At 32.2% G+C, this 26115-nt stretch overlaps 2 protein-coding genes across 4 annotated transcripts; both read left to right on the forward strand.

Moving 5' to 3' along the window:
• The first annotated feature begins 5128 nt into the window (after positions 1-5128).
• LOC100775449 (serine acetyltransferase 2) lies at positions 5129-10175 on the forward strand. Of its 2 annotated transcripts, none has more exons than XM_006590680.4 (10): positions 5129-5718; positions 5920-6117; positions 7279-7338; positions 7665-7760; positions 7865-7889; positions 8268-8362; positions 8829-8995; positions 9103-9176; positions 9501-9608; positions 9802-10175. In XM_006590680.4, the coding sequence occupies exons 1-10, from the start codon at positions 5446-5448 to the stop codon at positions 9837-9839; spliced, it is 1134 nt and encodes a 377-aa protein (XP_006590743.1). In that variant the 5' UTR covers positions 5129-5445; the 3' UTR covers positions 9840-10175. The 2 variants fall into 2 exon arrangements, with proteins under 2 accessions (XP_006590743.1, XP_003538905.1); XM_003538857.5 differs by having other exon boundaries at positions 5139-5718; positions 9549-9608.
• A 2472-nt stretch (positions 10176-12647) lies between these two features.
• Positions 12648-22747, forward strand: LOC100775990 (protein GRIP). 2 transcript variants are annotated; one of them, XM_003538858.5, is made up of 22 exons: positions 12648-12985; positions 13448-13962; positions 14278-14393; positions 14635-14804; positions 15580-15673; positions 16271-16357; positions 16550-16630; positions 17363-17488; positions 18385-18493; positions 18568-18647; positions 19164-19292; positions 19378-19478; positions 19666-19799; positions 19908-20005; positions 20120-20239; positions 20348-20375; positions 20524-20582; positions 20895-20966; positions 21071-21118; positions 21391-21496; positions 21601-21659; positions 22226-22747. In XM_003538858.5, exons 2-22 carry the CDS (start codon positions 13512-13514, stop codon positions 22334-22336), a joined length of 2379 nt encoding a protein of 792 aa, XP_003538906.2. In that variant the 5' UTR covers positions 12648-12985; positions 13448-13511; the 3' UTR covers positions 22337-22747. The 2 variants fall into 2 exon arrangements, with proteins under 2 accessions (XP_003538906.2, XP_040862583.1); XM_041006649.1 differs by lacking the exons at positions 21391-21496; positions 21601-21659; positions 22226-22747 and adding an exon at positions 21280-21375.
• Positions 22748-26115: the final 3368 nt, after the last annotated feature.

The raw sequence follows: 26115 nt of genomic DNA on the forward strand, positions 1-26115 counted from the left end.
TTGTCATTTAGGATATAAGACACATCACTCTTATATATTCCATTAATTAGGTATTTAGCATTGATTTGAGTGACACTAAATACATGTGAGAACAAACAAAAAATATAAGATGTTTCACTCAGAATTACGCCTTCTGCATCTTAGGTGATAAAAAAAATCACTCATAACATATAAATAATTTTGTAAAACATCCGGTTTAGAGGAATTAGCTTTGCTGAAATAACCTATTTTGGTAGTGAAAAAGACAGGATCTAGATCATATTATCATGGTTTCATATGTGGTGTAATGGTTCGGGGCATTGTTATTATAAGCTTGGATGTGCTTGGTTCAATTTCTAGAGCTAGCAACAATGCGGGATTTCGAGAGCGTAAGATAGAGAAAATGGAACAGGATGCAGGCATGAACCAAGCTCTAGATTTGTTACTGCCTTACTGGTACAGTGGTACTGCTCTCTTCACAAAAAATTCACCCACTGTGTTCAACAACGATGGAACCAGCAAGGCATAACCAAGCTCTGTAGCCTGTACTCCCTTTGGCTCTTGTTGTTTTTGTTGTATTTAGGTGAAGGAAGGGATAAATAATACATTTACAATATAATAAAGAAAGAAAAGTTCACGTTCCATCGGATACACTCCGATTCTGGTACGCAGTAAGAAAAAAAATACTCAAAATGATCGAATGGCATTCCTTTCCAATATTGTATTCCACGTACTCTTTAATTTTTAATCCAAATAATAGAAAATAATATACCTTAAATTCATTTTACTCCATCTTTTCATCAATCCAACCATACCCTTAATTAGTTCTTTAACTGTTAAGAGTGTCATGGAAGCTTTATGTTTTTGAACACACAGGGAGTGGTTTCCACATGTTTAACACGCCATTCTTCCAAAAAGAGAGAAAAAGAACCCTAGGGGATAGATAGAAGTACTATACTACAGACACGCACAAAGTTAATGCTACATATAATTGAGCTAGGCAAACTTTTTTATAGATATATGATCATAATGTTAGTGAGTGATGATGCATAAAAAGTCTTTCATTTTAATTAACCAAAAATAAATAAAAAAAATTCATTGGATGAACATCTCTCGCATGGGTGAAGACTCCGATCCTCATGTTCGTGATCCTATATATTTCGGTTTGTAACTATATATATGGTATCTGAAATTTTACTTGACATCTAAATAATATTTCTCTCATCAGATCAACTTTATTTTAAAGTAAAATTGTATTTTGCTATATGATTGAACACAAATTTTAAGTAAAAGGAGTAAGTATCGAATCACTTGTATGAATCTTTTTTAGTATTTTAGTGATCCTATAATGAATATTGTCAAAATCCCATTTTTAGTGATATAACTGATTATTCGATTCATAGTGGTAATCATGTTAGCTGCAAAGCTGGAACCTTGGCTTTAGTAGGGAATGTCTCTGGACGCGTACAAGACCACATACAACTAGTCATATTCATCTTTTTACTATATAATAAAGGGACAAAAGAACATAAGGTATCAAAAAGATCCAAAAGTTTTCATGGTTCACAGTCAACAAGATTTGCTTCAAATACATTATCAAATAAAAGTTGTAGAGGTGTGGAGAATTGGCGGTGGCTAGGCCACTACTTGAGGACAAGACAAGTTCATGTTGTTTAGATCTTATTAATTATTGGTTTGTCGAATATTAGTTTATTGTCCTCAATCATTCTGTGTTTTTGGCAAAGTCAGGTTGAACTGACTTTGTGCTTTTCTTGTCGTTTTTTTAGGGTGAAGTATGAACCACATATTTGCTCTCTTTTTACATTTTGTTGGGTGCTCCAAGTATTTTCAACCGTAGATATTACTAAAAAAGCATAAACACCTTCTAAAACAAATTTGATAAATTAATATTTATTTAATTTTTTTTATCATTAATAGGTAAGTGCTTTTTATCACTTTAATAATTAGACTTTCAGTATTGAAACACATTATTTAAATTTTTAGGCATTCTGAAAGTGAAACGCCAATAGTCAGTTCATTGTTCATACAAAGCTTGAATTCGATACTTTTTACTGTGGCATGACGAAAAAAGTACGTAACATAATTATTTTTTTATATTTTCGAAATATATTCAATATTTCCTCAAAATATATTTGTTATTTAATAAAACTTTGTGTTAACTCCACTAATAAAAAGAGATTTTGAGACATTCGACAGAATCGGCACAAAATTTTACTAAGAATTTAAAATATTAAAAAATATATTTTTTATGATCAATAAAATCCCCTCATAATTTTTTTATATTATTTCTTATCACTTTTATTATCAAACTTTTTAATGCCATATTCATTCCGATTTGTTCTCACCTCTAATAATTAAAAGATAATCATATAAACTTTCTTCTTATTCTGCGATTGCAATCAAAGTACTAATAGTACACATGATCAAACCTTCTGTTAATCTGCTTCATATGTATGATCTATAACCTAACACTTATGATAATTAAATGTTTTTTAGTAACATTCAATAAATTATGTATTGTCAATTTCCTCTAGTTTGTTAGTTTTAAATCAATCTTATTAATATTTGGTTATATAAATTACATGTGTCTTTTATAAGAGACAATCCTAAACTCTAATATGAACACCAACATTATTTCTTCATATATTTAACAAAGTTATGACTCAAATTTGAGTCCATATCTTACTAACCATACATATTGCCTGTCTTTCTCACACGCGTTTATGAGAAAAGGGGGGAAAAGTCTTGAAGGATCAATCACTTTAACTGTAAAGTTTTGCTATTTCAATTCATCAGCATGTCTTATACTGTGGCAATTTACCCTTTTAATTATACATTGTACATATGGTTGTTCCCACCCAAAGTTAATATTCTTGTTTATGTCCCACTTGGGAAAAATCGCTGTTGGAAAATCAGCTAAAAGGGTAAGCTATGTTGAACCCTATCATACGCATGTTGTAGATCGATCGAGGCTATGCTTGGCTAGGAGATTCGCCACTTGGTTAGAAAATCAACACCCACTTGGTTCGTTATTTAGAATATATAAAAAAAAAAGTATGAAAGATATATAAAATGTAAGACTTAATTTAATGAAAGTTTTTTTTTCCTAAAGATTATACTCCCGTATGGGATGGAATGTTTAATCATCTCATCCCTAATTGACCTAATTAAGACAGTGCTTCGTGATATTTTGGGTTATTTTAATAAACAAAATATTAATAAGTATATTTGAAAATAATTTATTAGTATGAGATTCTTTTTACGGTATCATTAACCATTTAAAATTAATAGTTTAACTAATAGGCTTATAAAGAAACATAATATGTGATATGCTCTTTGACACATGTTATATTCTCTTTAAACTTATTAATCAAATATGTAATCTTGATCGAAGAACGGTTAAAAATAACTCATGCGATAAATTGTTTTGAAAAAAAACTTATGTTAAATATTTTATTTATAAAAATAAACCAAAATAATTGGTTCTTTGCACAAAATGCGCGTTGTCATTTGTCATTAATATCTCTCATCTTTGTGTTGTCAGCAGCCCTGTTGACATGATTTTTCCACTAGCCTGACTTGGTGCTTACCGGTTTCCACTAGACAAAGTTAGTCCTCTTTTCTAGTTGTGACAGACCTATTGCAACTTGCAAGCCCCCCTAATTTGCTAATTGATTTATAATTTTTTTTATCCATCAATATTAATTATTAATTTATCAATTTTTACTAATACAAATCATTTAAACCCATAATTTATCATTTTAATCATTAAATTAATCTTATAATTTGAATTCGTATTCATTTGGTGTTTGCTTTAGCATTTTAGTTTGAAAATTATGTGTTATTCTCCAAATACTACTAAATAGTAGTACATGATATATCAATATTCAACAGATCCCTGCTCCACATAATACTTTGAGTAATTTATTTGATAAATGGTGTTTAATAAATTTATTTTTGAACAAATTTAATTTAATTTGCATACATAAATTTTAATTTGTCATCATCATTTTTGTTAGAGTTACAATATTATTTATTGAAGTTAAAATACAGTAAAAATAAAAGAATTGAATTTGCCATAAATATTACAAAAAAAGTACAAATAATATTAGTGTTATTAAAAGTAAGAGTAGTAATGCAAAAAAGTTATATTTTATTTACTTATATTTATCAGCAAAATGATTAGATGAGAATTTTAATTTATTTTATTTTAAAACATTTAAATAATAGAATCAAAATTTATGTGTCATTCGAGTGTATTGTCAAATTTTAAGTAAAAGTGAGAGGAATGAAAGTGAAAAGCAACGAAAGAAGAAAGCATGTGTTTGTTATGAGTGAACCACGACTGAATTGTGATGATTTGTGATGGATCCTATAGGTACTTGTTTTCATTTCAAATTGAGATGAAACAAGCTGGAAAAAAAAACACAAGTGAGTCTCAATTATTCTAGATTGTTTCTTTTAAGTGATTAAATGTGATTTTGATTTTTACAAAGATAATCGATAAGGTTGATTTGACAGGAGATCAATTTAGGATAACCTTATATAAATTAAATATTGATTGATCAAGTTAAACTTGAATCTATCAAAATAACCATTTGAATCGATTTACATGTAATTAAAGAAAACATAATTCTTTAGTCTTAAGTGGATAAGAGTGAAGAATTTTAAAACCAATAAATTAATATAAGTGGGTCAATTTATATAAATAATTAGAAATAATAAAACCCTTTAGATTCGAGTGAATAAATACAAATAATCTTAAAACTAATAAATGGACCTATGATGGGTTAATCTATGAATGATTTGATGAGACAATTTTATACTTTTTTTCATATTAACCAATCAACCTTAGTTCTTATTCTTTTTTCATTGCTTATTTTCTCTTCTCTCTAATAAGCATAATGTTAATTACATTTTTAGAGAGCAAAGTGACTCCTTGATTCTTTTTGCACACAATGAGGCCTACAACCACAAGTGTAGGGACAGGGCGTAAGGCTACCTTAGCTTTTTCATTGATCGGTGGGAATTGTAAAGGTTACTCGGCATGTTGCAGGGGCACATTCTGAACCATTCATAATGCCACATTTATTTCAGGGTGTAGTCGCATTTTTGTCATCTCTCACCTCACCTTTATTATCTTTCTCCGACTTCTTTAATCCATCTCAAAATGAATAAATACTCATACTATCCATTATTGTAAAATTTGTACAAAAAAAGCTCTTAACTCTTTTCTTAACAATAATAAATAGGAGTATCATAATTTAAATAAACAGATAAATGATTAGTTTAGAAACCTGGTAGGAGGTGCGAAACGCAGCTGCGCAATCCAAAGCACGAGGACCACTCTCTACTCAAACTCCACCATCTGTCATCTACGCCTTCGCCCCTCTCGTGTTTCCCACAACGGTTACTCCTTCTCCCTCTCCTATTTCAACCCATGCCATGGCTTGTCTGAGCCGCTACCACCACCACCACCACCCCCGCGGCGCCACCTGGCTCTCTTCCCCTGACGAAATGCTCCAACACTGCCCCCTCTCCGCCCACCACCGCCGTCTCCGCGATGACGACGCCGAACCTATCTACCTTCCCTCTCTCTCCTCCGCCTACCGCATCTTCCCCGTCTACGCCATGGGCGCCCCCGACCCGACACCAGAACCCGAATTAGACGGACCCGACCCGATTTGGAACGCTGTCAGGGACGAAGCCAAGCTCGAGGCACATCCCTCTTTCTTTCTTTTTTAATTGAGAATTGTTAATTGTTATTACTTTTTTTTTTTTTTGAGGTACAATAGTTACTAAATGTGAACACCTCTTCTAACGGGAATTTGAACCTTGTTCACCACGTTGTAGTAGACTAGGCCCTTCTGTTAGACCCAATTCTCAATTGTTATTACTGATTGATGGTGTTATGTGCAGGCGGAGAAGGAGCCGATTCTGAGTAGCTTCTTGTACGCTAGCATTTTGGCGCATGATTGCTTGGAGCAAGCATTGGCGTTTGTCGCCGCTAATCGTCTCCAAAACCCTACTCTCTTGGCCACTCAGCTTATGGATATCTTCTGCAATGTCATTTTGCATGACAAAGCTATCCAGCGATCCATTCGCCTTGATGTTCAGGTCATTCTTATTTAAGCTTAATTCTGTTCTTACTTTGTCTGATTTCACAATTTTGATCTCAATACTAATTAGGTCATTTTTACTGCAATTTATTTAAGCTTAATTACATTTTTACCTCTTACTAAGCCTACTTGTAAATTATGGCCAATACCTGATATATAAACAGTAATTTCAAATCCTGAGGTTAAGCCTACTCTGTCAACTTTACTTAAAGCAAGAGTTTGGTTTTTTCTAGTGGAAAAGTTGACAGATAAGTCACCCTTACTGTCATTCTACAGAATCGTACACAGATTTTCACTTTATATGACTCTTTATTCAATATTTTTTTGAAGTCATTGGATTCATTTCCCAGTGAGTTAGACAAAAAGAGAAAAAAAACTTGGACAAAAAGAAACAAAGTGACTTGGACAAATCTTTTTTGTCGATAACTTAAGACCAATCAATCTAATATTGATTAATATGGAATTGGTCTTGAAATTCAGGCAATTGCCAATGATATAACCAGTAAATATGTTCCGTCTCATGTGAATATATTTTATTGTTTAGGAGGAATTACACTTACTTGTTTTTCTCAATATCGTACTTGGTAATTTTGATCCCTTTACTAATTGGACTAAGTTTTCTTTTCTTTCACTTTAAATCATGTCTTTCCATCCTGCTTTCATCACATATTTGACTAAATTAGCAACAATCTGGACATGGTGTAACATTGAATTAATAATGTAATTTTGTTATTCAGTGTCATGTCATGTCCAGTTTTTATTATGAGAAAAATGTTATATATTGACAGGATAAAAAGGATTTCACATTCTTCCGGTCACAATCCACCATAGTTCATATATATTAAGTTTGTTGATCTTTAAAATAATTATTTTAAAGTAATTTTGGATAAAATTATCTGTACATAGACGTTAAATTCTTTTATTATTGTGGTTTAAATATTATTTTTTTTAGTTAATTCATTGAGACTATTCAATGTCATGATATGCTCAATTTTTTTGTTAAATATTGAATGGAATCAACATGGATGGACCCAAGTGTATATGGGTCATTGAGAAACTCAATTAGTACAGTCTTTAATTTAAGCTTGTTAGTGCTTGGGTGGTGTCAGGTGTGTGTTCTGATGTTTGATTTTTTACGTTGGTGCCGTTTTCTGAATAGGCATTTAAAGATCGTGACCCTGCTTGTTTGTCGTATTGCTCCGCGCTTTTGTATATGAAGGTAAGTCTCTGTTTCTCTTCCAGTTTTCACTCCTTATACATTGCTGCATTCATAATGCACTATTTCTGTGACTGAGAGTTAATTCACGTAGTTAAACGTTAGAAGATGGGGTTTAATTGATATATCAGTCTCCTCGAAAATCATTATTATGAATGCATACTTTTTTGTGGTAGTAAGGTTTGACTGACTTCAAAAAATGTTTTCTGTTTTTTCTTCATAATTACAAAAATGCCAATTTGTTTTTAATTAATTTCCCGCCTTAATGTGTGTCACCTTTGTTATAGGACTCTTTTTGACGTTTAATGATGCTGTGCTATGTTCCACAGGGTTATCATGCTCTGCAAGTACATCGGGTAGCCCATACATTATGGCACCAGGGGCGCAAAGTCTTGGCCCTAGCTTTGCAAAGTCGTGTTAGTGAGGTACTGTAGTTTTCTAGTTGGTTAACCTTGATAAGAACAAAAAATATAAGGGAGCTTCATTTTTTTGTTCCTGATAATCCAAGCCCTTATCTTTTACCACACAGGTTTTTGGTGTGGACATTCATCCAGGTATGCCGGTTTCATCTTTGCTTGCAATTGTATAATAAATTAAGAGGTGGACATAAGTTACATGTATGGGATAGTTTTGTTTTAGGAAAGCAAACTGAGATGCAATATATTGTGGCAATAGATTCTTGTTGTTCCAGCCGACTTTTTTTTTTTGAATATGGAAAAATAGATTAATAAAGCCAAAGGTATTCTTGAGACTTCAGTCTTCAATTCTTGATGGCACTTAGACAATTGATTTCCTTACTTTTTATTTATAGTAAGACAACTGATAACTTGAGTTTTGTCTTGAAGGATGTTTGCCTCTCTGTTGAAGATATTGAAAGCTCTTTGGTCTTTGATTATTATTGAACTTTATGGTTTTATGGTTTTTTCATATAGCTGCGAAAATTGGGGAGGGGATTTTATTAGATCATGGGACAGGTGTGGTTATTGGTGAAACTGCTATTGTTGGAAACAGAGTTTCACTGATGCATGTGAGTTGTGATTCTTCATTAATTTCTTTTATGATTATTTTTGCTAGTTCTTTTACAAACTTTAATCATCTCAAATAAATTAGCTATTTATTATTTCCTATATGATTTCATTTTAACAAATTGGCTCTTGCATAAGAGAAAAATATTTATGAATTACTACTAATATATATCTTCTCAACAGCTTTGTATTTTTCTACACAATAAACTGACAACAAATTTTTTATGTTCTCATCTCTGTACAACCTTCCACTGATACAACAATCCTTGAGACAGTTTTTGAAAGCTAATTTGATTCTCTCTTTCAAATCTGGTTCTATTTTCTTTATTTCTAAGAGGGGAAAATATTTAAGAAATTGTTTTATAATACTTATTATTAATATTTCGGATTAAAACTATTTTTTAAACAGTGCTATTTTAATACAGACATTCATTATGCTCTTTGCATGATACATTTGATTTTTGACAGGGTGTAACATTAGGAGGCACGGGGAAGGAAATAGGTGATCGCCATCCCAAAGTAGGTGAAGGGGCACTAATTGGAGCTAGTGCAACTATACTTGGAAATATAAAGATTGGTGAAGGTGCCATGATTGCTGCGGGTTCCCTGGTGTTAAAAGATGTCCCTCCTCACTGGTACTAATGAATATATCTTTTACACAATACTTGCAGCTTCTACCTGGATTCCTTTCTGTAATAAAATGTGATGTTTCTTTTATTGTTTTATTTGCTCTGTTATCAAGCATTGCGGCAGGAATACCAGCTAAAGTCATTAGTGGTCTACAGGAGCATGACCCATCTTTAACCATGAAGCATGGTAAGCAACACTTGGAGCATGACTTATCGTTGAGAATTACTTGTTTCTCTTTCTCTTGTTAAAGATAAGGGGCCGAGGCCCCAAAATCTTCCATCTCTTTTGTCCTGTGATTCATTGGACCAGTATATTATGCCTATAACATTCCTATGTTACCTATGAAAATATATTTGAAATTATTTTTTAATTCATTTTATAAGAAATCCACCGATACAGAAACTTCTCTGAAACTTTAGTAGATATTGCATATCCTGCTCTGGTTTCCATGACACTCTTAACTTGTCTTCTATGCTCTAGTCTCTAACCAATGTTACCACAAAATTTCAGTGTACATGCTATCCTTATATCTCGAATTTTGTTCTTGGGATTCTGCAGATGCTACTAAAGATTTTTTCACACATGTAGCTACTAACTTCAGAGATGAAAAACCCAATGGTTAGCTTTCTTCCTGTCTTTTTTTTTTTTAATCCTGTTTGAATATGAGGAAAAAAAATTCAGTAGGACTAAAGTTTCAATGCTTAAAATGATAAGTCCTCGCCTATACCCTTGGCATACTTGTTACGTTGTTCAAGTTGTTAACTACCAAGCTTTTTTCCCTCCTCTGTCTAAATATCTTAAAATGTTTCAGGAGCGCAGCATCCAGATAGAAATGAAGTGAACATTTGAGAGGTTCGGCAACGTAGTCTCGTTTGGCATGCATTGTCTTCAAAGGAGGCATGATGTTATAATTAATATTAGAATCAGGATCAGTTCCAAACGATAACGTGGATTTCGTATATCAATGGTATTTTATGGTTTACATAATAACAATTTATGCTGCTGAGTGCCTGCGGTTTTTGCACCAGTATAGCAAATTTCTGTAGACAAACTTAGAAGCAGATGCTACTTTATCTAAGCTTCTGCTTTTCAACTTCCCTTTTTGTCCTAGTAAAACAATGTGGGAGGAGGGAGGATATTCGATCTAGTATTTAGCTCTTCAAATATATAGTTAATTTTTCCTTCTGCCGTGTAGTTGAAAATTAATATGTTGAAAATTAATATATTTTTTTATCTGAATTTTCTGGTTCATCATAGAAAGATAGAGTTTTTCAAGACAGAGTTTAGTCGAAAAGTATGAAAAATTTGATTAAGAATTAATTTCGTCAATGATTGAATTTAGACAATATATAAACGATTTCACCTTAACTTTAATACATTAATTACTTTTGTCTTATCAACATTTTATCTATTAATTAATACAAAATATATTTATGTTTAATTTGTATTTTTCTCAGACAAACAAAGAAAAAAAAACTCCTTTTTCGTGTAATATATGATGCGGCAATGAATTTGAATTATTTATTTTAATTTCAGTTAAAATTAATTTCATAAAAGGAATATAAATTATAAACTAAAATTATTTAAAATTAAGTTTCTAAATGTTTGTCCAAACAAAGGTAAAATAGTATAATTTTGATTGGAAACGACAAGCTTTGCCAGGTTTCCCCAAAATGGATTTTTTTTTTACCGAAATTATATATCATGCTTTTAAAATTACTAAAGTATTGAAAAAAAAATCCGTGGTGTAAGTCAAATGCTAAAAAATTGAACATGAGGTCTAGTTTAGAAATGACAAATAATTCATAAGAGAAAGACAGAGTTTAGTCGAAAAGTATAAAAAATTTGACAAAGAATTATTTTCGTTAATGATTAAATTCAGACAATATATAAATGATTCCATCTTAACTTCAATACATTAATTACTTACGTTTTATTAATATTTTATCTATTAATTAATACAATATATTTATGTTTAATTTGTATTTTTCTCCGACAAACAAAGAAAGAAAACTCCTTTTTCGTGTAGTATATGATGCAGCAATGAATTTGAATTATTTATTTTAATTTCAGTTAAAATTAATTTCATAAAAGGAATATAAATTAAATTTATAAACTAAAATTAAGTTTCTAAATGTTTGTCCAAACAAAGGTAAAATAGTACAATTTTGATTGGAGACGACAAGCTTTGCCAAGGTAAAATAGTACAATTTTGATTGGAGACGACAAGCTTTGCCAGGTTTCCCCAAAATGGATTTTTTTTTTACCATATATATATATATATATATATATATATATATATATATATATATATATATTGAAAAAAAACATCCGTGGTGTAAGTAAAATGCTAAAAAATTGATCATGAGGTCTAGTTTAGGAATGACAAATAACCCTTTACTCGCTAGCATCATCCCAACCCACTCACTTTTGACAAAGAATATATGGAATAAAAGTATTACTTGAATTTATAAAATGAAAATGAGAATGAATATCAAACTATAGTTGTATTCATACTGTCATCATTATATTTTTTTAATAATTTTTTTGTCACAATATACAGAGATTCACGCACACAAAAGTAATTGGGTTTTTTTTCTAAATAATTTGGTGTAGGTAGCTAAAATACCTACTATATATATACATATTATATATATATATATATATATATATATATATATATATATATATATATTAAATATTTTATTGTTATAATTTAAAAAATATAAAATAATTAGTTTACCCGTAAGTATCTTCGAATTAGATAAAATTTGACGGAAATGGAGATGAATATTAAAATTTTAATCCTACCTCTTTTATATTTGAATTCTATCCATTTTCACCTTTGTGTAGATGACAATCAGGAGAGCCAAACTCATCCTCAACCCATCTAGTTCAATTGGTTCATCAAATATATAAGGGTTATTGTAAATTTGAGTTCGATTAATGTAAATAAAAAAATGCTACAAAGTTTACCAATAACAAAAAATGACAATTTTTTGTTAAAATAAAAGTTGCCTTCCAGAAGACTATTAAAAAAATTAACTTAGATCATATAGATTAGAAAGGTAAAAATTAATATCATTTTAGTAATTTAAAAAGTAAAATATAACATTTTGATAAAAACTTGTTTAATTACACTTTTGATTTCTCAAATATAAAGAATAATCAATTTTGAATATTTATTTACTATTTTCTATTTTTAGGGATTATCACGACAATACCTCATAAATTCAAAGACGAAATAAGAATTTATTCATTTATTTTACAATAGCAAAAAAATTTATCATCAAAAAGTATTTTATTTTTGTCATTCAATAGCATAGGTGTTAAGGAAGAGCTACCGCAACTTTTTAGTAAAATTTTAGTCTCTCACAAACCTTTGTGTTATAGGGATGAAAATAGGTTAAATTATTTAAATAGAATTGATCCGTTTTAAAAATTTGAGAACAAAGTTTGACCTATTATTTATCAATTCTCATATTTTTATTTTAAGCTATTTAAAAATTTGACCAAACTTGTACATATATTTAAACGTATCTTTACAGTCGAAAGTGATAAAACTAATTTCAACATGTAGAGATGACTGAGTTTTATCTTTTTTTCAATAAAATATTTTTTATACATACTACTAGAGAATCAAATCTCTGTCATTTTCACTATTTAACGTTCTTTTTCCAAATATGTTTGATTTTCTCTTTAAATTTTTTCAGAAAAGTTGGAGCACGATTACTGAAATACCATCGTCAAATCAAAATATTACATCAGTAGTTCTGGATCCAAATCCTCTTTCGTAGTTCGTATTAGACAGTGTCTGGCACATTCGGAAACGGCAGCGTTTTCTACTCTCCTTCCGTGCACGCTGGCGTGAGATCCATTCTGCCACCGGCGATCTCACCTCCACCGGCGCTTCCCGCATTTAAATTGATTAACCGTCGTTTATTTGCTGAAATCTCTTCCACTTTCATTCTGCAGAACTGGTTCCCCACAATCAGGTACTTCCAATTATGGAACCATTGTTCTTGAATGTTTCTACCTATTCAATGATGCTACTGGGTTCGCGTTGAATTCAAATTCCATTAAATGTATCACAATGTTTTTGAGGAATAGAATCAAATGCCACCAAAATTGAGCTCTGTTTTGGATTCTCCCTAGCTGATTAAGTAACCTGTTTATTGCTTCTCGTGAAAAATCATTAGATTGATTCGGTTTTATGGATTCTCATGTGTGTAGCATTTTGAAGTTGAATTGAAAAATTTTAATGCTCGATTTGCCTTTGGAGTTGTTTGTGATTGATGTTTTTTACAAAAATATGTGTTGATGTTATCCACTTTAACATTTTAATCTTTAAGTTAAGATGCTAAGTAGCTTTATCGTAAATCAATGCCTGCTTGAAAATTTCTCTCTGTATCTCATATAACATAGTGGGCTCATGGCTATTGACTGTCCAATTGCAGCTTATGCTGGTAAGATTTGTGTTGCAAGAGGTTGATTGCATCAGGTGAAGGGGATACTGGTGGAATGATGGATACTCACGCAGAAGATTCTGCTAGACCTGAGGAGAATTTGCCTGATGTGACTCATCATAATGAAGATGGAAGCAACAGAAATCTTATATTGGAAAATGGTTTGTCTGATAGCGATCAAGGTCCTGCTGATACTCACGATCAGCTTTTACAAATGGTTATGGACCTCAGGTTTCAGAATGACTTCTTGAAGTCCCAGTTTGAGGGATTTAAAAATGTAGACAGTGTACATAGTGACTCTAGTATACAGAAAGGAGTTGGTGGCTCTGAAGATGGGGAATCTGACATTGTGAAAGAATTAAAGGAAAAGATACAATTGTTAAATAAAGAATTTCTGGAAGAAAAACAAACAAGAATTGCATCAGAAGAGGCCTTGAAGCATCTTCAAACGGCTTACTCGGAGGCAGAAGCAAAGGCCCAAGAGCTCTCTGAAAAGCTTGCAGAAGGTTTGATTATGATTCTGTTGCCTATATGAAACAGTGAAAGTGATTCATCAATCATAAATGAACAAATTTGAGTTACATTAAATATTACCATTTGTATTATTACTTATTTACTTGTTTGGAAGCCAGCTCATCTCTAAAACCAATTCCTTCATCTACAGGTTGGATTATTTTTCCTCTTGGAGTTTAAGAATGATATAAATATAAACAGTATATTTAGTGGCTCCTGAAATCATACAGGCAAAAGATAATTAATATTGGTCTAAATGGCTTTATCTTCCTTAGAATGAATGCATTGGATTACTTTTTTGTGTGTAGCTCGAACGAAGTTAGACCAAGAAGTAAAAGAGCGTGAAGAGAAGTACTCTGAACTTGACTCCAAGTTTAATAGGCTTCACAAACGAGCAAAACAGCGCATTCAAGAAGTTCAAAAGGTGAATTTTTGCTATATCCTTTTCTTCTTTTTATTCTTTTATGCTGTTAAAGTCTCTCTGCCCCCCCGAAAAAAAATAAAAATTGTCCAGTGTAGCCACATTAGTAGTTTGTGTTATTCCTATCTCTTAGTGCTTCAACCCATTAAAACAATTTACTCTCTAGAGGCTCTTCACTGGATTATTTTATATGTTTTTATGGTGACATGAGTCTAATTTTTTGTTTGAGAAATTTCATTTGTAGGAAAAAGATGATCTTGAGGCCCGCTTCTCTGAGGTAAATGAAATTGCAGAGCGAGCATCATCCCAACAGTCAGCATTGCAACAAGAATTAGAGCGCACTAGGAAGCAAGCAAATGAGGCATTGAAAGCCATGGATAGTGATAGACAACAACTAAGAAGTGCAAACAACAAGTAAGCCCACTAATTTACTTTTCATCATGATGATTGATGGGTACATCCATTAATTGGAAGCTTGTGTATCTGTAGTTGTATGTCAGGAGAAGCTATGTTATCAATTATCTTGTATTGTAGGACTGATATGTATAATATTAATTTGTGATTGCAACGATCAAATCACAACAGCTTATACCTCCCTTTATTTCTCCCCTTTCTTCTTTATCCATGCATGACTAGTTTACTTTTTATTTTAAATTTTAATTAAGAAATATGGAGAAACACATCTGCATGCATGGGAGGTAGTGCTTTTTGTCTTCTTATAGGTTGGCTTCAGTGTGCCTTATTGATTAGTTATTCACTAGGAATGTTTGTTATACATATACTATAATACTCCCTCTGGTCTCGAATATACACAAAAAAAAAACCTGTCTTGGTCTCAAATATAAGCAAATTTTAACTAACTTTACCTAATTTAACAAGACCATTCCTAAAATACCCTTCATTTAATTGGGGCTTTGTTTTCAACCACACTATTTTATTCTTGACATCAAGTTCCAAGGAAGGGTAATTTAGGAAAAAAGGTTTATCTTTTAAATGAAATTGGTACAATTAAATGATTCTAACCAACTTTCTTAATAAGCGTAATTTAGTTTTTTTTTTGGCTTATATTCAAGACTGGAGGGAGTAGGTCATAACTATGGTAGCTGGCTGAGATTAGCCACTACTGTAGCCTATGTATATACTATAACCCCCGTTTGTTACTATTGATGTAAAAATCTATGTTTCCCAGTCTTCGAGATACCATGGAAGATTTAAGGCGTTCATTGCAACCTAAAGAGAATGCTATTGAGGCATTGCAACAGTCAATTGCAGAAAAGGAACAGGTACAAATGATTTGTTCATTTTTATTGTTGAAGTGTTTATTTGATTTGGATCTCTTATATGTTTATTTAATGTTTTTTCTTGCTGATGTCTAATTATAACTTTGTCTGGTGCAGATATTTGCATATACAACTTAACTACATACTCTATTTATGGCTGTAAACTAAATAATTGATGCTTTGCATTTGACTAGTTAATACATAGCAAAGTAGATTTTATACCCAACTTGTTTCTCAAACGCAGATTTACATTTAGGCCAAAATATATTAATATGTCTACTCCATTCCTTTAAATGGTGTTCTGCACTGAGTCCATTGGAATCCTCTAATGTGACAAGACAACATTTTAGAAATGAAATCTTTCTTTGTCAGACTTTAAGTGTTTGCTTTATGTGTTTTTGTCCTCTCTGATTCAAAACACCTTTTATTACTTCTCAGATATTTTAATGACTTTTTATGATATTTTAAAGGCCTATTGTTGTAACTTTTGTCTGCAGTAATATCTGTGTCATGAAACTTGTGTATTTCTGTTATTTGGAAGCACATCATTTAAAAGTTGTTATATATAACTATGTCCCTTGAACAAAATTTATAACTCAGATGTTGGAAGATATGAGAGGGTTGCTTCAGGCTGCTGAAGAAAAAAGGCAAGCTGCTCTAGCTGAGCTCTCAGCTAAACATCAAAAGGTACATGTGCTCTAGCATTTTTGGTTGACTTTTTCATAGTTTATCTTTTAGGAGGACACTATATCCTTGCTTATTTAATCCCTCTTCAAATTTCTTTTATTGAAATTGAATAAAAGGTTATGTTCTATAATCTGTACTGTGTATTTAGAATCTACTTGTGCTTTGGCTTCAACTCAATGTTTGTTTCTGCAGAATATCGAGAGTTTGGAGGCTCAAATTAATGATGCATTGTCCGACAGAAGTAAGGCAACTGAATCCATTTCTTCACTGCAGGTGAGTTCAATGATCGTGGGCTTTTTCCATACTTGATGTGGTTCAAGACGGGGGGAAAAGATGCTGCTGAGTTGGAAATTGTGTTCCATTAGGTTGTTAAAGGGGCATTGATAACCAGATCTTAATGATTATTATATATGGCTGTCTTTTTTAGTTTATGGTTAGCTCTTTTAGTGAGCAGCTCCACTTTTAAATAGAGGTCTGCCATGGCTAAGGTAACCAGACTATTTATAAATAGATTTGGGATCAGAAACCACCAACCAATCCAATGTTGAAAAGGTTCAGGCTTTACTTTCAAACTGTTATTTGGCCTTGAATTAATCTAATTGGAGACATTTGAGGATGAACTGCATCAGGTGATGAGTTTCTTATTCTTAGACATTTCATATAAATTTGTATTTTTGTGTACTGTGCAGCATGTTTTTGTCTTGAATAGTTGACTTAAATTTAAATTCAACATTTCATATAAAATTGTATGTGCATGTGTAGCACATATATAACTTAAATTTAATTATTTAAATTCTCTCTGAATGTTAAGTTTGCAGTCAACGGACTAATTTTATGGGTAATAATTGAATGAACTGTTATAGAAGAATAAAAGTTTTTTTCAGGATATGTCAGACGTTTCCACTTTCCAGTCAGTTCATATATAATATAAGTAAATGTGGTCCTGAAATTGTCTGAAGTTTCCTGATGATGACCTGACCTTGCTTAATCCACTAATGCCTCCAGGTTCTAGTTGCAGAAAAAGAATCCAGAATTGCAGAGATGGAAGCAGCATCAACAGGAGAAGCTGCACGACTCAGAGCAGCTGTGGAAAGTGTGAAAGGGGAGCTTTCTCACATAAAAGAGGAGCATGTATGGTCCTGACTTCAGAATGTGTAAATTAGTGTTCCACTATGTGTTGGGTTTCTCTTCCTTTCTCCCTTTTCCTTAACCAAGAATGTTTGTTGTGATATTATGCGTACATCTGACCGTTCAACCGTTCAGAAAATCAGTTCAGTAATGCATAAATTCAATTTTAAAATCAATATAAAATAAAACAGGTAGAAAGTACATGATATGTGACTTGTTTTAGACAATGACACTATCTTGTTATGTGTAACGTCTTGTTAGGCAACTATTATGTCTGTGTCCCAAATCCCAATAGACAATTTGAATCTGCTCAATAACTGACTACAGAACTATTTGGGAATTTTTGTCACTTATTCTACTAATCAATTTTCGTGTCTTGTAAATGTGGAAGCATCTCGAATTGCAAATGATCCTGTTTATGCAAATTTAAATGATGCATTGACTTCTGCATTACATTTGTTGACATGGAAGAATGATTTCCTTAATAATTATTTGGGTTGAGTTTTCCCCTAAAATTATGCTTGTACAATCAAGAATGAAGTTGCCTATAATGCATTGGCTTCTCTGTAGTTAACAGAAACACTTGTTTTACATGTTGAAATCACTTAATAAAATTCCTCTATTATTTATCTTGCTGAGAATGGTTTTCAATTTTTTCATATGTTAATTTAATGTAATAATTGTCATCAATATTCTTTCCCTTTATACATGGAAGAAAATTGTGGTTTTAGCCCTTTGGGTGTCTTTTGCTGGAATTGGTTTTGGCATAGGCAACGAGGATATGAGTATTTAAAGAGAATTTGGAATGTATAGAAATTTTGAGATCTTATTGTTACTGAACTTAATACTGGATTGTTTTGTTATATGGTTACTTTAATCTTGAGCTGTGGTGTGTTTAGGAAAACGAAAGGGAAAGCTGGGAGACTGCTTCTCAGGCACTTAAAGCAAAACTTGAAATTGCAGAGAGCAACTGCATACGTGCAGAAGTTGAAGTAGCAAAAATAAGAAGTACATATTAATCCTTTTGTAAGCTTTCTCATATTCATTTTAATATGCATATTTATGCTTTTGACAATGCTCAGGTCAGCTGGAATCAGAGGTATCCACACAAACAAGAATCCTCAATATGAGAGATGCTGAATTGTTGGCTGCCAAAGAAGAGGTTCTAATTAAACTTCCGTTACTAAATAGCTTGTAGAAAATTAAACTAATTAAATTGTGTTGATCTATAGCTTGTTCTCGTAGCTTAAAGAGTGCCAAACAGTTCTTGTGGAGCATCAGCATATTTTATTTAAATTAGAAAGTATGCTGTGTGATAATGTAATATCATATAGAATCCCTGTTCTAGGAGAGGACCCTGTTTCTGAGCTGTATCTGTTATTGTAATAGTAACTTGATACAGTTTAAAGTTTTTGTTGGTATGTTTTGACATAGTATAGGCACTACTAGGTTGACAAGATGGTTAGTACTTTAAAGAATCTGATATTTTTATCTCTTTATATTTCATAACAATACAGCCTATAATTAAAAAGTGTTTATGGAAATATAGCTTGTATTCAATCCCACATCCTTGAATGGTTGTTGATTAGTCTCTTGGCAACAAAACATTCAAAGACTAGACACATCATTTACAACACTACATGTCTGCTGTTTGACATTGGTTGTTGTACCACTGCAGATCAGCTCTCTTGAGAAGGAATTTTCTTCATACAAAGTTCGTGCACATGCACTTCTTCAAAAGAAGGATGCTGAACTGGCTGCTGCTAAAGATTCTGAACAACTCAAAGATCTAGAGGAAACTCTGAAAGTACATTTTATCAGTTTTTTGTAGAAGATGTTGTTTGAGTAGTGTATATAAATTAATCACCAATCGCATTCTTAATTTTCTTCAGGAGGTGGAAAATGAAGTATTATCAATAACAGAAGAAAGGGATAGAGTTCTTCAAGATCTTCAATCTGCTATGGCTAATCATGAGAAAGAGCTTGCAGAAAGGTGTCATATTTATTGACAAATCTATATGGGCTTGTCTGCCTGATTTTGAATACTAGATAATTATGAACATATGGAAGGAAAGATGAATCACAAGTAACTGATTTTGTGTTATGTTTGGGTAAAAAATTGGATACACTACAGTAATTGCATTTCTTGCTTTCACAACCTCTCATTCTATTAATTTCAGAGACACAGCCCTTGAAAATGTCAAGCAACAGATAAGGAGCTTAGAAATAAAGCTTGACTCAGCTAATGCTAAACACCTAAAAGAGAAAGAGGAATGGGGACTAAGTCTTCAAAATGTACAAGAAACATGGAGAAGTAATGCACTCTGCTACTTGGTTAAATAATTGCTTATATCTTATACTTCTTTGATTCTCCTATCTGTCTGAATTTGGTATAGATTTTAACTTCAATCAAACTTTGCAGTCAGATGTGAGGCAATGAAGGCTGAAAATGAAGCAACTGCTACAAAAGATATGCAAAAGGAATTGGAAGAGCTCAAACAGCGATGTAAAAAACTGAAGGTATTCTTCAAATCCTTAAACCTGTGCTTGGACTCCCTATTCCCCCCCACCCACCCACCTCAAATAGTGTTTTTCCCCGTCTCTTCTTGTGCTAATTGAATCTATAACTTCTAGGAAGAGCATGCTTCATTTCATGATCTTGCGGATAGAATGATTGAGGAGAAAGACTATGAAATATCCAGACTTTTAGATGAAAATAAGAATCTTCGTCAGTCTCTTCAATCAAGACCATCAGTATGTTTTTATCTGCTTTTTCAATATCACGAGAGTTAAGAGATTGGTCATATACTTATCATTTCCTTGGTCTGGCATATTTATCTGCTGGTTTCACAATGTTGTCAGGTCGATCAGAATGATAATTATACAACAGGTATTCATTTATTTATAGTATGACAGTTAGTTGTTCCACTTGTAAAGTTTCTTTTTAGTATCTCTTATCATATTGTTGCTAAATGCTTTCACAAGTAAAACATTTAGAGGTGGTAAGTGACATTTCTTTCTTCAACTGTTATGTAAAGCCTTGCATAAATTGGATGCAACAAATTTAAGCCCCTCCGAAGCAGAGCAGCAAATTCTGGTATAGCACTTTTTCATTTTCAATTTTCAGTTTAAATCATTTATCTCTGTATGTATTGTAGACATTTTTTTTTTCCTATTTTGAAAGTAGTGCATAGCAATACAATCAAGTTGTACAACTGTTTTAGTTGTGTCATCTCGATCTCACCATCTCGTTTTTTTTGGGAGGGGGGGGGGGGGGGGATGCTGTGGAAGTTGAGAGATTTTTTATTCAAAATATACAAAACTATTTCTTTCAGACTCCTGCATCTATTTAGTATCTTTTTGAGATTCCACCATTTATTTTATTTTTTATATTTTGTCATAATTTCAGATTTTGGCTAGACAACAAGCCCAAAGAGAGGAAGAGCTAGCACAGTCACAGCGCCATATTTTAGCTCTTCAAGTATGTCTTATATTTTTAGAATCTCTCTTATATACCCCATCAGGCCATCTCCCTTTCTTTTGTAATACTACATGATATAATCTAATATAATGTTGCTATTATAGGAAGAAATTGAGGAGCTTGAACGTGAGAATCGTCTCCACAGCCAACAGGTACATACGTGTTAAAATTTTGTAATTGTATTTCCATCTGATAAAAAATGTCACAAGTGACTCACTCTGCAAGGTCAATGATTGTTTATTTAATTGCAGGACTAATTTTCTAGGTTTATTTAAAACTGAAATTTCTAATATGATTTTACGTTTGTATATAGATTCCCTTGACACAAAGGAAAAAGTTAAGACTTTTATTGTTGTTGTTGTTGTGTTTTTTTTTTTTTTTTTGGCAAACCTAGGCTTATGAATTTCAAATATTCTAACTGTAGGAGGCAATGTTAAAGGATGAGCTTCGCAATATGGAAAGATCAAAGAAAAGGGAAGGTGTTGATATGACATATTTGAAAAATGTTATCTTAAAGCTGCTTGAGACTGGTATGAATTTTGAAAACAAAATGAAGAGGTTCTCTTTTGTTTATCTCCTTACATTTATTAGCTAGATTGAGAAGCTAGTTAATGTAAATATTTTCTTTGACCAGGTGAAGTTGAGGTATTGCTACCCGTTATTGGAATGCTGCTTCAGTTTAGTCCAGAAGAGGTAATTTTGTCATCTTCTACTTTGCATCCTCAAGACTTTATGGGGGAGGAATGAACTTGTGCAAAGTAAAGAGGTGCACTCTATACAATGCTATTACATCTCAAAAATTAAAATTAAGGGTTTTCATTAGAAATCACTTTGAAGTAATTTTGACTTCCAATAAAAGATTTGGCTAAGACTGAATATGCTCCACTGAGAGGCTCATCCATGAGTACAACTCTGAAGCAACCTTTGAAATTTTAAACATATTCTTCTTTTAAGAAAATTTCAAATATATGTTCAAGCATTTAATTAGATGGTCACTAAAGTAATTGCTCAAATCAGGATGTTTCATGCTCAAAAAGTTTTCGTGCTATGTAATTCTTTTGTTTCCCCATAATTTCCCTGATATAATCTTAAAAGGACATCTCTTAGAAAAGTCAAAAGCTATTTCCTAATTGTTTGTATGATACAGAAAATTCTTTTAGTGGCTAACAGAATATAAGTAAATTATTTTTAAACCAAAATGTTCTGTTTTTTTATGACTGAAAAGGAAATAATTCTCTGCAATTTAATCGTGAGTGCAGATACAGAAGTGTCAACAGGCATATCACAACTCAACAGATGTTCCACCAAATCCTGCAAGCGATACTTCAGGATCTGGCCTATCGCTTTTCTCAAGATTCACATTTTCTTAGTGGCATAAATGGGAGTGCTGGCGAATTTTGTTGTTTCTGTTAGAATGTCTGCTTCTGCCATCCAGCTCAAGGAGTATGTTTATTTAGTCACTGTTACTGAGAAAGCAGGTTTGTATCTGTAAATTAAAAAGGGGGGAGGGCGGGGGTGGGTCTTGGTTACAACAGTTATTGTTCCATGCAAGCGTTTGTAAGCTGACGAGCTGTAAAGAAACATCAAGGGTAATATACAACAAATATCACCACAGGGAGGGAGAATTCACGGGATATTCTGCCTGTATTTAGCCAACGATATAGTTCATTTTTTACCATTGAATATGTCGAGTCACAAAATATTGCTGGAAAATTGTATCACATCTTTATATGATTTTTCAATTTGCAATGCCAAAGGAATAAGAAGTGTCCTTTTGAGTTCATGCTTGCTAATAATCATAAGGCATTTTTGGTATCACTGAGTTTTCATGAAGATTCGCTTTTGCACTGAGTTTAAGAGTTTTCATAAAACTGTCAGAGACTAAAGCTGAATTTAGTTATAATTAAATGAAATTATACAAAGTATATAAGCATTGACTCAGGTAAAACTCTGTCACACACAAACTGAATGCTACCTGACAATAAGGACAAAAATGCTCAATCAAATAAAGGTATTTGTTTGTCCTTGGACATATCCCTGTGTGCAGGATTCGAATCCTCTGTTTTACAAAAATTCACAACCTTATGACCCAAATAAATAAAGGATTGAGTGGCCTCTTCAGAAAGAAAAGAACAGGTATTTGCAACTAAAATGGGATCTCAGGGAGTTGAAGACGTGGAAAAGCTTACAAAGGAAAGGGAATTCAAACACTAGAGCGTAAATCTAGATTCTCATATTGTGACGACCTTTTGCCCATAAATTTTGTTCATCAATGACTTTACTGTATTTGATTTCATTGTGAATTCTATTTCTCCTATAAGTATATTTAGCATTGAATTTTATAATATTTAAATATAAGGTAAATCGTGAAACCAAATTTATAATAACATCACTCTAGATCCACTTAGATATAAACAATTATTAAGAGTAAACATCTAAATTGAAATGGTAAAAATCATACAGCCATCCGCATAATACCTAGGAATTTGGTATCCTGAGATAAAGTGAATTTTCCCTCTGTAATGCTAAGATTCTTAGCCTCAAATCTTGTATACTAATGCTCTTTACTAGGAGGGTTAATAGTGTTGTTTGATTAGACTTTTAGACACAAAATTTAACCGATCATAAAAATAAAGTAATTTAGTTTAGATCGATTTAAATATAGTATTAAATCCAATTAAATCGAATGCATTATAATATAAGAAAAAAAACTTATCTAAAATATTTAAAACATCTCATCATAAGTTATAATTAATATGGTCAAAATTATAGATTGTTGATTAAAATAATCTCACGTTTTCTAAAATTACAAATCCATATTCATAATTTATACACAGTAAAGTATCAGTTCTCTTACAGGCATAATTTTTCTTTTGGTGTACAATCACAACATACAACTAAAACCTAAGACGCCGCGCAATCTAACCCCCCCTCTACAAGGCCAAATGGCAAAGAAACTGGGAGACCAAACTTGACAGACAGTTAGCAGCAAAGCAAGTGAAGCAGCCCTGTCATTTTCTTATTTAATGAACAACTAGATTACTCACTACCTCATTTAATATTGCATGTGTCCTATCAAAATATCAGACAAGTAAATTTATTGAACACATCCTTGGCAGTTCTGCTGTATATTCACACATGATATGATAATAATGATAAGGCCATAGAAATCTCTGGTTAAGCTATTTTACCTGTTCCTTGGTTAAAAAGTGGTGTGTTGTTTTTCTTCTAAGGATCATGTGTGTGACTTATATAAAAATGATATCGTGTATTATCATTTTGTATTGTAATCTCAGAAGTAATGGTTGTTCTTTTCGAGAATACCATGTTAATAAACTTTAGATTGCAATGAAATATTACAATCTTTTCATATATCTAATCTGTTTTTGCACAAATCTAAGCAGATTCACCATGCCGATGAGTAAAAGTGCAAATTAAAAATAAGGCCAAGCTAATTGAGGCTAGCTTTACTTTGTGCTGCTAAAGTTTCATCAGATTTACTTATAACTACTGAAGGTGCACACGTTTTTTTTTTTTTTTACTAATACTTGAGTGGTTAAGTAAAACTATAACTGCCCAAAAAATGGAGAATCAAATATAATTGAATTTCATTATATTTTTATTAGATTTGTTGTTATGACTTCCATGTGTATGGATTGTGGCCTGCGGGGGGACTCAAGTTTGGAATTTGGGTACACCTAACAGAAAATATTGTGGTCATGCTCATTCATAATGGCTTTAATTATGCCACTCAAACAAAAAAGTAGGCGTTAAAAATTTCAGAAACTTCTGCACATTAAGTGCAGCCCTTCGAAATTCATGACACTAATATAAATCAAAATAATATTCATTGAATAAACAATATCAAGAACGCATTGTATAATTTTGATAACATAGTAATCAAACAAATGAACCAATATATTACAAAACAATTATTATTCAACCGAAAAATAAATTTCTATCATATAATATAATATATGTCTTTGCTTGTGTTTGTGGGTTTTTTTACAATAACTGCAACGAGGTTTGAAACTAAAATTTCATACAAACATGCCAAACTCTTCATCGACGATCCAAATGAGTTTTAGTTTTCAAGGGTTGGCAAAGGATTAAAACACATGGGACACACATGATTAATTTACAGCAACCGCACAAAACAAGGTTGAAGAAAGAAATGATCACATGTCATTTAGGAGCATTCACAATTGATCAGATCCAATTCCTCCATGCATATAGGACACCACTCACTTTCTTCAATATCCGTACATTCCTCCATTGACGTATGGATGGCTTCCTCAGACGCCGGAATCGTTCCAAAACACGGCTTGGACTCTTCAATGACCGCAAGCAAGGCAGCATCAAAGATTGTCATTTCAAACCATAAAGGGATCTCTCCGTGTTGAAATTCCAAAGGAAGAGTAGAAGCAACATCATCAACTTGGAACAGTTCTTGAACACAAGAAATGACCCCTTCTGTTACTTCTTCAATAGAATCAATGAAGAAGTGTATGCGAGATAACATTGTCTTCAATAATTGACCCTCTTGCAAGAAGCTATGGCAAGGTACGGTTTGAGAGGGAGAGTATAACAAGAGTGTTGGATCAGGTGTAGTGTTGAGACGAACCCTAATGGAAAATTTGAAAACATCACCAGGCAACAACGTGGTGCGTTGATTCATCTTAAGCCTCGACACGCGGAAGGAGTGGCGCGGTGGTTTGCTTCGTTCTGCATATGCCATGCAAAAGAATACCGTAAATATGATTAATCAAATTATTTAACCTCAAAATAATACTCAACTTGTAAAGCTTATACCTGCATGCACGAAAACTGAAGCCATGACTAATACTTTGTGTTTGTGAGAAAGAAAGAGTAGAATGATCTCCTTTGAACACTCGTGCAAACATTGCATACCGATCAAACCTTTATATAGGAAAATAGATTAATTTTCGGATTGAAGATAGAGTGATGATTAATTTGATTATATCTATATCTTTTTTATTTTTGGAATGATGAATGAATATATGTTTTTGTTAAAAGATAACATTGATTTAATATTTGATCAATCAAGCGGGTTTATATTTATCTTTTTAGAAAGATTGATATAAATTACTTATCTTTTAAAGAAGATATGAAAGAGAATGAACCTCGG

The sequence above is a fragment of the Glycine max genome, chromosome 11 (genome assembly GCF_000004515.6).
Source record: "Glycine max cultivar Williams 82 chromosome 11, Glycine_max_v4.0, whole genome shotgun sequence".
Classification (NCBI taxonomy): Eukaryota; Viridiplantae; Streptophyta; class Magnoliopsida; order Fabales; family Fabaceae; genus Glycine; species Glycine max.